Here is a 12311-nt window from a genome sequence, read left to right on the forward strand (position 1 = left end):
TAAGCCATCCCAGTTTGTACTTGGCTGAGGAAACAAATTGCTTTATTTTTGTAGTGACTATGGACATAATAACACTCTCACCCAGTAACAGATGTGGTAAATATTCCTGATGTACAAGCTACTTTACTCATTTTAAGATAATGTTTTTACTGTCCTGTTCAAGGATTATTTTCTCTTTCTATCTTTTAAATTTAAAATATCTCTTAAATTAAATAACTCTTAAAAGCTCCTTCATCTTTACAAAAATAATGTTTAACTTACTTCAAGTACTGTCAGTTTTTCTTGTAAACTTGACACTATGGAAACAAAAGTAAACTCTATATGTTCATTTCATTTCATTTTTTAAACTACCATGGTAGAACCACTGATTTTTCAAGAAGACAATGCCCACAATCATTGATCACTAACATCTTGTTCTGTAACCAGGAAAAACTAGGTGAGCCCAATTTGTGACCTCCTGAGCAAGTCTTCATTAATACTATTGTTTGCTACCAGGATGCCACTCTCAACATAATAGATGTTAGTTGACTATAAACAGAAAGACACAGCAAATAATTTTCTCTGGAAATACATATTGAAAACTTACTCTTGATAAGAAGTACCTCTTGCTTTAAGAATGTTAAAACCATTGACATTATGAAAATGAATCATTGCGGCATTCAACTACTGTGCATACACTGTACCAGTTAAAAACAGAAAATTCAGATAGACTCATAAGTTGTATATAAATATGTATATTTATATACATATGATGTGTGTGTACACAGTGTTTAAAGAAAATTTTGAAATATTAAAGATTACAAAGGCAGGTGTAATAGAAGTTACTGACGACATAAATCACTTTAAAACATGCTTTGACATAAAATAATTTTGAGAACTCAAAAACACATTTAACTGATATTCATCAAAGTAAACCTTTATAAGATGAATACACCTGTTAGATGGAGACTGAGTCTAAAGCATTAACCGTCAGAAAGACCAAGAGAATCTGGGGAAAAAACAAACAAACAAACAAACAAACAAAAATGAACAGCACAGGGCACCAAAAAGCCAAGGTTATCTGTTACCATTCTCAACTCTTGGATCACATTAACAACTTCCTCTTTTAGCTCCCTCACTTCAGAAATGAGAACATCCATCTTTGACAGTTCATGAGAAGAAGGCCCAAAAAGGAAAGGACTATCAGGGAGGACTCCAATGAGAAATGAGTGCCCAGTGGGTGGGGAGAAAAAAAAAGGGGACAAGAGTCTAGTGGAACATTCAGCAACATTCAGCAATAAGTGCTGGGACCTGAGAAGATCCAACAGCTGTTGCCCAGTAAACAGGTGAAGGTGGTCTAGCTGTTTCAGTTTTAATGGTATGCTGGCAGCTTGACTCTTGAATGTTGGTAGAGATGGGTGAGGTGTGTGAGAGAGATGATGAAGAAACTGTAAAATTAAAATTCACTATTGACATTCTGTATTTCTAGACCCCTGACTTTTACAGAAATTCACACGAATCTCTCTGCTTTAACGACAATAGTGTGCATTGATGACAGTGCCTGTTATCTACTTACAACACACAGAGCTGTAACACTACAACAGCAAAACAGGTCTCAAGAACAACAGCTGAAAGTGTTTGCAATTATGTTAATTAACTTTGTCAAGCTAGCTTTTAGATGGGAAGCCACAGGTGTGCACAACGTGCTCAGTTCTTAAGGAACTTAAGGAAAAATTATCCTGTTTCCTTATCAGTTAGTAAATCATGAAGTATACTAGCACTTCTTAGCCTATTTACTCTGACTTTTTTGTTTGTTTATTTTGTTATATTTTAAGTAACTTCCTCCTCCACACAAGGACGGAGATTTTTTGTTGTTAATATTTGGTTGGTTGGTTTTGCTCTACATAATTTTAACCTGGTACGAATTTCAAAAACATTCATCAAACTCAACCATGCAGCAATTTCAATCTATTTCACAAGGTATTTGTACACTGTTGCAGGAAATCAGAATTTTGTTAAAGATACACATACAAAATTCAGTAACAATAAATTGGAAAAAGGAAGCCTAGAGATTTACAGAACACTACTGTTTATATCTAGATATGTTTCCAATCAGTAGAAATAAGCTAAGGCATGAGCCAGACATTTTTGATGCTAATAAGACATTAATTTGGAAAAAACAAGGTACGTGAGAAAACAAATGCCTTGCACAAGATCTTAAAGTAGGCACAGAAGTTAAACTCCTAAATGCATTGTTTGGTTTCTATTTCTGAGTAATGCACTGTGTTCACTTTCTTATGGTTTGACATAAGTGACCATTTAGTGATCCACCATTTAGTGATGGTGGATAGTCAGCAGAATATGAGCCAGCAGTGTGCTCAGGTGGCCAAGAAGGCCAACGGCATCCTGGCTTGTATCAGAAACAGTGTGACCAGCAGGGCTAGGGAGGTGAGCATCCCCCTGTACTCAGCTCTGGTGAGGCCGCACCTCGAGTACTGTGTTCAGTTTTGGGCCCCTCGCTACAAGAAGGACATCGAGGTGCTTGAGCGGGTGCAGAGAAGGGCGACGAAGCTGGTGAGGGGCCTGGAGAACAAGTCCTACGAGGAGCGGCTGAGGGAGCTGGGCTTGTTCAGCCTGGAGAAGAGGAGGCTCAGGGGCGACCTTATCGCTCTTTATAGGTACCTCAAGGGAGGCTGTAGCGAGGTGGGGGTTGGCCTGTTCTCCCACGTGCCTGGTGACAGGACGAGGGGGAATGGGCTTAAGTTGAGCCAGGGGAGTTTTAGGTTAGATGTTAGGAAGAACTTCTTCACTGAAAGGGTTGTGAGGCATTGGAACAGGCTGTCCAGGGAAGTGGTGGAGTCACCATCCCTGGAAGTCTTCAAAAGACGTTTAGATGTAGAGCTTAGGGAAATGGTTTAGTGGGGACTGTTACTGTTAGGTCAGAGGTTGGACTCGATGATCTTGAGGTCTCTTCCAACCTAGAAATTCTGTGATTCTGTGATTCTGTGACATTTTTGAAGGATGATTAGTTACTTGGAAAGCTAATAGACAAAAGGTTTGGGATAAATCTTTGCAGTTATAAGTCTGCCTGCTTGCTCTGAGGGAAGACCTCAAAAATTTCAAAAAAATCATGCAAAATAATTATATTTAAAGTATTTTAATGAGCAAAAAGAATGGCACAAACTACAAAATATTCCCATCATGATTAAATGTATATAAATTCAAAACCAACAGATTATAAATTCATGATAATCTGTTTAAATCAGGTTTTGAAACTGTAATACATATTTTTGTGGTTATATACATACTTTAAAATATTTTTAAATATTTTGAACTTTTGCAAATCATTTTAGTAAAACTCCAAGACAGTATAATGACTTCATAAGCTTTTGTTTTCTTCCATTAGTAGCTATAATCTCGATAAGCTTTTGTTTTCTTCCATTAGTAGCTATAATCTCGCTTTAATAACTACAAATTAGAATTTATTTTTAAAACTGATTTTGGTTAAGTATTTTAATGTCTTTATTTGAGAATAACATAAAAATGGGTTAGGCTCAAAGGGTTAGATAAAGCTGGTGACCACTCACTTGTGGGGTTTCCTATGGCTCCATTTTAGGGCCAGTTCTCTGTAATATTTTCATAAATTATATGGCTGTAGGACCTTGAAGTCTAGTGAGTAAGTTTGTATATGACTATAAATGGTGAGGAGCTGTGAACTCCTTCGGGGACAGAGAGGCCTAGAAGAGAGATCTTGACAAGTTGGACAGCTGGACTACCACCAACATTATGAACTTTAATAAGAGCAACTGCTAGATTCTGCACCTGGGGAGGGGAAACCCGGCTACATGTGCAGACTAGGGAATAAGAATCTGGAGAGTAGTGCCACAGAAAGGGATCTGGGGGTTTTGGTCAACAAGAAGTTGAACATGAGCCAGCAGTGTGCCCTGGCAGCCAGGAGGACCAACCTTATCCTGGGGTGCATCAGGCATGGCACGGTGAGACAGTCAAGGGAAGGGACTGTCCTGCTCTGCGCTCATGCAGCCTGTCCTCAAGTACGTGTGCAGTTTGGGGCACCGGAATATAAGAAAGGCATAAAACTGTTAGATAGGGTCCAAAAGGAGAGCTACAAAGACAGTGAAGGATCTGGTAGGCAAGACATGTAAGGAGCGCATGAATTCACTTAGTTTGCTCAGCCCAGAGCAGAGCAGGCTGAGGGGAGGCCTCATGGTGGCCTGCAGCTCCCTCATGAGGGGAGGCGCTGAGCTCTGCTCTCTGGGGACAGGGATGGGACCCGAGGGAACGGCATGGAGCTGGGACAGGGGAGGGTCAGGCTGGGGGTTAGGGAAGGGTTCTGCACCCAGAGGGTGGTTGGGCACTGGGACAGGCTCCCAGGGCAGTGGTCACTGCATGAAGCCTGCCAAAGTTCAGTAAGTGTTTGGACAATGCTCACAGACACATGCTCTTATTTTTGGGTGGTCCTGTGTGGAAGCAGGAGTTGGATTCAATGACCCTGGAGGGTCCCTTCCAACTCAAAACATTCTATGATTCTATGATAATGGCATACGTAGCAATACTAGAGCTTGGGGAAATTAAGCTCATAATCCTTTATGGATTGGCTTTGACCACCCTTACACCATCTATAGTTTTTTTTTGTTTGTTTGTTTGTTTTGATATGCTTATTAATTTCTGCTCAGAATTTAGTTTTCAAACAGCCACCTCTCCTAAAATTTTCTGAGAAATACATCTGGAAAACCTATCAGAACACCTATGGAAGTAGTATGCCAGGAAGAAGACTGTTAAAAGCAAAAGGACAAAGTCTGAAGTTCTACAACTGATAGTAGACTGTGGTCTGAGGAAGATTTTGTTTGGTTATATTTCTTTTTCTTAGTTTCACAAATGCCACATGCTGGCCCAACCATAAATGGTGGTCATGTGCCTACACTTCATGATCCATACCTACACATTAGAGGAGTTGTAGAAACTATGAGGATTCTATGAGAATCGCTTTTATAGTCACCTCTTCTGATGTTTACTTACCTACTGAACTGTATGATATTTATTTTTCACAGCAGTAAAAGTTTGATCTTTTCCACACCACTGCAAATTTTCATCTGCCATATTTTTAATCTCATTATATTTCCATGGTATCCATTAAGCTTTGTGCTTTTCTTTCTGACTATCAAAATGTTAGATTACTCTTAGATACCAAATGAAACTCATAATTCAACTACACTATGCCAGCCTGGTTCAGCTACCTACTACTCCCTTGCTGACACTATCTCCTGTTCCAAACTATCACTGTAATGTCGTTTCTGCTATTTTACAAATGCAGCTAAATAAAGATATGTATAGCTTTCATGATAGAAGAATCTTTCAAATCTATTTAATTTCTCTTTCTATGAAAATACATTTAATTTCTATTTCTATGAAAAAATGACATTTATTTCAAGTCAGAAGTTAGATGCTTTTTTCCATCACATTCAAAACAAAGACAATGAAACTGAAATCAATAATGTTGTTGCTTAGTATCAGGGAATGTAGTCATAGAGTAATGGCTTTAAACTAAAATAATAATAATAATAATAAAATAATAAAAAAGATAGATTTACATTGGATATTAGGAAGAAATTCTTTACTGCTAGGGTGGTGAAGCACTGGCACAGGTTGGCCAGAGTGGATACCCCACCCCTGGAAGTGTTCAAGGCCAGGTTAGATGGGGCTATGAGCAACTTGTAGTAGTGGAAGGTATCCCTGCCCATGGCAGGGGGGGTCGAATTAGATAATCTTTAATATTCCTTCCCACCCAAAGCATTCCACAATTAATAGTGTTTCTGATTTTATTTCTCCTAGAAAAGTTAACATTGCATTACAGTGAAACAGAAGCTATTGACCCAAAACCACAATAGCTCTGCATATTATCATTTGTAGGTACTACATGTGTGGCTCAATTTCTTTTTCTAGTGTTGATGACCTTTATGGGATGCCTGGAAAAAGTGTCTTTTGGGACTACATCCCCAATTGACATGGGTTGATCACAATTATAGTTCCAAATGTCTTCTTTTTTTTTCATTTATGCCTAGCTTCAAATGAAATGGAGATCTCCCTCCTTCCTTGGGAGAAAAGGAGGAAGTACCAGTGAATTCTCTGGCCTAGGGAACCCCTCCAAAATTTTCTTTGCACTAACAGGCATAGGAAAACAGAATGTAAGTTTTCACAAATGTCATACTCTGATAAAACCTCTGACTGTGAAAGGAGCTTTACACAGATATGTGCTATCATCAGAACAGTATCAAGCATCTGTCATACTGGAAATAGAAGAAATATACCAGTTGCTGCTCCATGCCTACTACACATGAGACCAGTTACCAAGGGTAGGTATTTTGAACTATTTTACGATGTTTCCTGGAGCAGTAGGATAACCTCAGAAACTGTCTGGAGCCAAACAAAAAACAAAAATGTTTATGTTTCCTTCAGTATGATCTTTTTCAGACTGGACAGTGGCCTACCTGTGCCTTCACAGGAATGGAAGACACTCATATTGCCTCTAAGACAACCTCACTACCAGGGATCTGATAAAGTTCCACTATGCCCAGCAGTACTGCAGAAGAGGACACTCAGTAAGGAATGTAAATTTGAGTGAGCAAAAATAATATACACTGCCTGAAGTGCTTTTTTTCCCACTTGTCTTTGTAAACATAGAGTCAAAGGTTGTTTCAGTCCAGAAATCTAGCTACCCACTGTCACAGAAATTAAGTAAAGGTTCATTATAAATACACTTAAGCAAACTGAACAATAACATTGTTCACTGCTGATAAATGCAAAATGAAACAAGCAGGTAAAAGTGAACAAATTCAGCATTCACAGAGCAAAGTTATGTGCAAGCAAAATGATCTTAGAGCTAAAAAACAGTTGAGAAGAGGAACCATAGATATCATCTGTGAAATGCTCCGTCAGCTGTCCATGCACCACTGCACTTCTTGGAAATTCCTACAGCTCATGCAGAAGCACAAAGGGATACCACTTCACAAGTGGGATATGCAGAGAATACTTCAGTGAAGGAGGAGAATATCTTGCACAAGGAGAAAACACTCTAGCCGACAAATCTGCTGTTTTGTTGTTCTTAAGTTTAGCTATTCCCAGCTATAGGCAAGATTTTTTTCAAAATTCAACAGTGAATGCTGCAAACAGCTAAAAGTAAGAAAGAACCTCCAAAAGGAAAATAAAAATCATGGAAGAAAAAAAAAAAAAAGAGAAGAAGAAGAAGGATAAAAAAGACAAGCAAACTGTGTGAGAATAACAGCCTAGTGATGAGAACGCAGGTCAGAGTAGGAAGAAGCATATTAAAAGTGGACCAACTGTAACCAAAATGTGAAAATAAAAAGCAACTAAATCAAATACTGAGCACATGCTACCTTGCACACATAGATGTAAGAGAAATCTCAACAATAACCTAAAAATAAAACAAACAACCAACCAAAGGCCGAAATCAATACAAAAATGAGGGAAGCCCGAAGGATTGATCTGCACTGAAGAACTGAGACCAAAAGTTAGCATGATGAAAAGGAGGGCAAACAACAGAAGATCGGCAAAGGAAGCAGCTGCATATCTTCTCTATTTCACTTTTACATACTGTGATGCACATTTTCACAGATTGTCCAAAGAGCTACAGCATCTCAGCCACAGGATACATTAACCAGTACAGTGTTCAGATACATGTAAGTTTAAATAAGTTTTCACATCACAAAGGTGATGGGAAAGACACTGACATCAAGGTTTATAAAGCAGCAAGCTTTATAAGTGAGTGTTATGACAGTTCACTTTACTGTTTTGACAGTCATCATTTTCATCTCTGAACAAACATGTTCCTCACTTCTGATAACCCAACACACAGCACAGGATTTATCAACACCCTTTAGCATATGGATATAGTCCCCCAGAGATATGCTGGGGCTTCTTGGGGGCCTACTGGACCTATCCTGAGTCACAGAGTGTAGACAAAACACACATACAGAAGTCTGCATCATGGTAAAACAAAAACTGAATAGACTACTACTGTATTAACCACTGTATGGAGATGTTTTGTTCCTCACTTAAATTGTTTTAATCAAAATCCTGTTGGGATGATTACAGCTTACACAGTATCAAGTACCTCACTTATAACACATCTTCACAAACAATAGACAAGGCAAACACCAGATGGAAAAATTCTGTGTTTGTTTATACTACATTTACAAAACCAGCAAGTACACATATTTCACAGAAAAAATAATAATTATTCTAAAAACCCATTACTTTATTGCAGTAATAGTAAGATGGATGCAGAGATTTATTGTATATTTGAATATACTTGGAGGTAAAACAGTCCCATACTACTCACCTTGATCTCTTTCATGCCATGTCCGACTCCCCGCAGCTGGTGAATTTGGAGAGGGATAAAAGTCTCCTGTCGGGCTTGGCTCCATATTCTCATCTATGGAGATAGTTTTGGGCCTTTTGCTGTTAAGTAATGTAAGATTTGGTCGTGAGAATGATATGCAGCTAGTAGTGTTATATAAGCTATTTAGATTTTAACAACAACAAGAAAATTGATAAAAAGCAATTCAGGCATATAAAGCACAAAAAAAGCAGATTTTAGATCTTTTGCTAACTGCCATAGAACATGTTATGTAATAATATGTAATTCAGGTATGTGCTTGATTTTTTCACACGACAATACCTCAGAGATGATTATGTAACATATAAAAGACATAATTGTTCTAATTCTACCAGAATTCATCTGACAAAATGAAAGAAAAGAAAACAAAACAAAAACAAAAATAAAACAACAACAACAAAAACAGTTCCTGTAACCTACCAATGAAAGGTTGTATATCATGAGAATTTTAAATCTGCACAGAAACCATAGAAGCAATGGAAAGTCCTGGAAAAGATTAACTAACAAAGTCAAGGTAAACCAGAAACCTTTCTGTGTGTGCTAGTAAGGGAAAAAATGTAGTTCACTGTATTCTACCAGGTCAAAATCCTAAGCTTTTCAAAGAGGTATAACTTGAAAGAAAGACTTTTCATTTTAGATGAATATAATTGAAAACAAAAGGCTCACATTTCATGTCACTATATAAAAAGAGTTAGTGCTTCCATAAAGTAAAGGGAATTCAAGGTTCTTTGTAACAATATATGTACATACTGATATTGCTATGTAGACTGTCAAAGAAAACCAGAATGAAAGATTTAATGGTCTTCTCCTCCTCGTCCTCCTTCTTGTTCTTCTTGTTCTTCTTGTTCTTCTTGTTTTTCTGATCTTCTTCTTCTTCTTCTTCTTCTTCTTCTTCTTCTTCTTCTTCTTCTTCTTCTTCTTCTTCTTCTTCTATTTTATCATTATCATCATTATACACTCTGAGAATCAATATTTTTTTAAATGTACTAGGTGAAAATACAATGACAATGGAATTAAATGGCAGAATATGAGCTCAATAACTCAGAAGCAACAGGCACTGCTGGAATTGCACCTCAGTCTTGTGACAGTCCTTCTGTCCTGTCCCACTGCACAGACAGTTCCAGAGTCCTTGGAGTGCAGAAACCTAGGAGATGATCTAGTGTGACCTAACCTTACTGTGGCTAGCAGGTTGAGGGAGGTGTTTCTCCCACTCTGCTCTGCTCTCATGAGACCCCACCTGGAACACTGCATTCAGCTCCGGGGCCCCCAGCACAAGAAGAATATGAAAGTATTAGAGCAGAATCACAGAATCATCTAGGTTGGAAGAGACCTCCAAGATCACTGAGTCCAACCTCTGACCTAACACTAACAAGTCCTTCACTAAACCATATCACTAAGCTCTACATCTAAATGTCTTTTAAAGACCTCCAGGGATGGTGACCCAACCACTTCCCTGGGCAGCCTATTCCAATGCCTAACAACCCTTTCGGTAAAGAAGTTCTTCCTAAGATCCAGCCTAAACCTACTCTGGCACAACTTTAGCCCACTCCCCCTTGTCCTGTCACCAGGCATGTGGGAGAATAGACCAGTCCCCACCTCACTACAGCCTCCTTTAATGTACCTATAGAGAGCGATACGGTCGCCCCTGAGCCACCTTTTCTCCAGGCTGAACAACCCCAGCTCCCTCAGCCGCTTCTCATAAGACTTGTTCTCCAGACCCCTCACCAAGTCCAGCAAGTCCAGAGGGAGCCATGAAGATGATAGCTGGAGCACCTTTCCTACAAAGACAGGGTGAGGGAGTTGGGATTGATCGACCTCAAGAAGAGAAGGCTCTGGGGAGACCTGATAGCCGCCTTCCAGTACCTAAAGGAGTGTACAGGAGATCTGGGGAGGGACTTTGTCTGGGAGTGTAGAGATATGAAAAGTAATGGCTTTAACCAAAAAAAAAAAAAAAAAAAAAAAAAGTAGAAGTAGATTTAGAACAGATACAAGGAGAAATTATTCTTCACTCAGAGGGTGGTGAGGTACTGGAACACTGAAACAGGCTGCCCAGAGAAGCTGTGGATGCCCCATCCCTGAAAACATCCAAGGCCAGGCTGGATAGGGCTTTGAGCAACCTGGTGTAGTGGAGGGTGTCCTTGCCCACAGCAGGGGGGCTGGAACTGGGTAGTCTTTAAAGTCCCTTCCAACCCAAGCCATTCCACGATTCTGTGATTCTGTGAGCAATCCTGCAGTACTTGATTTCGTAGCAAACAGCTTCAGACAAACAGGGAGCCCCAGGGGGTGGACAGTAAATTATCTGGGAGCCAAGAGGAGGGCAGACCAGTTTCTTCACCTCTGTGGGTCTGCCAGCTGTTCCTGAGGTAAGGAACTCTGTTCTTCTCAGTGTCAGAAGGATATATGCTGAAGCAAGGAAGAAGTGGGTTTCTCAGAACAAACACTGAGATCGCTAAGAAAAATCAGAATGCCTGTGACAATCTCACATGCTCGTCCTCATCCCCACTATGCTGGGACACACATCTTGTGAGGCAGGAAACACACTTTCATGAGCTGGGGTGATGCTTAAGGATACAGACACCTTTGTATTTGACTCCCTTTGCTTTATGTACCTACCCTAATGCCCTTTTCACTAGAAGCAGTATCTGTCACAACACAGCTTTCAGGACAGAAGTCCAAGCCTTCAAAGGTGGCCTTTGTGCCTGAAACCACCTGGTGGCACCAAGCACTTCTGGCCAGTGCCAGGCTGCTCAACATGCCTTCAGCTCAGCAGCAGCGCCAAGATATGTAACTCTTCTCTTGGCAGATGATTTAGTGTCACAAGCTGCTGTCATCTTTAATATCAACAGCAATTATATGTAATAAATGCCACTTCAAATGACTATTTTTAACATATATATCTCTACATAACTTATGTTAACCTGCATAAGTAGCCTACCTCACAAAATCAGAGGAAACTCATAAAATATTGGCTGTTTACAGTATTTGTGTACTGCTTGTCCCACTCTGTTTCACAGTAGTACCTTTTTCAAGTTTTTTACCTGCTTGGTGGAGAGGATAAGGACCTCTGTAGATTTACACCCGAATTCATATCATGGTAATATGGCTGGCTCGGAAGTTCTCCAATTGGGAAGTTCACTCCAGTTCCTTGGGTTATAGGTGCTGAAAAACATATCATTATAAAGAGTCAGAGATTTTTGTCTATCTTTTTAGCCATCTTTTCATTTTTAACACCAGGAAAAAAATCAAGATGTTGCTACATGTTTCTAATTTTCTGCCTGTTGCAGAAACCAAGTACAGACAAGTTTTATCAATGTTTATCTATCTAAAAAATGAATTACCTTCCCCAGTCCCTAGAAATCCTTAAGAAGTTATGCATATATAATGCATGTGTTGTATATGATTGTTTTATAGCAGACAACCTGTAATCATCAATGTGAAGATAATATAAACAATGGCACAAAGTTAAAACTTCTGAAGATGGACTTTTACAGTGAGTAAGGAAGGGCTTATACAGAGAGCTAACAGTCTTTGTGAAATAAATAAAATAACTGGAAAGAACAAACCTGGGGACACACGTTGTACCATGTCCCTTTTTCTTTTATCCAGAGCCTTAGATACTTCTCTGCATATATACACCTACACACAAACACACATTTACTCAGTTCTCCCTATAGCGCCTGTGAACCATACATTTTAGCATTTCAAGAATAAATTATATGTTACATGTTGTGGTATACTTACCTTTGTTCCCTGTCTGTGAATTGTGCATTTTAACTACCTTTGGCACTTAAAAGAATAATTGCATGTTGTGTAATATATCTGAAGGCATTTATTTTTCCTGACAGTTAAAGTACAACACTGTTGCGGCTTGAGGTTAAACAAATGCATGGTAAGAAAT

The 12311-nt window shown here is 39.1% G+C and overlaps 1 protein-coding gene across 9 annotated transcripts in view; it reads right to left on the reverse strand.

The window, feature by feature from the left end:
• NFIB (nuclear factor I B) overlaps positions 1-12311 on the reverse strand; it is a 183012-nt gene that overhangs the window by 49993 nt on the left and 120708 nt on the right. For all 9 annotated transcript variants that reach the window (XM_032206062.1, XM_032206057.1, XM_032206056.1 and 6 more), the window contains exons 5-6: positions 11452-11572; positions 8357-8475 (exon numbers count right to left, since the gene is read on the reverse strand). In XM_032206062.1, the coding sequence (XP_032061953.1) occupies positions 8357-8475; positions 11452-11572 (240 nt within the window). The remainder of the gene's footprint in view (positions 1-8356; positions 8476-11451; positions 11573-12311) is intronic.

This window comes from Aythya fuligula, chromosome Z (assembly GCF_009819795.1).
Source record: "Aythya fuligula isolate bAytFul2 chromosome Z, bAytFul2.pri, whole genome shotgun sequence".
Lineage (NCBI taxonomy): Eukaryota > Metazoa > Chordata > Aves > Anseriformes > Anatidae > Aythya > Aythya fuligula.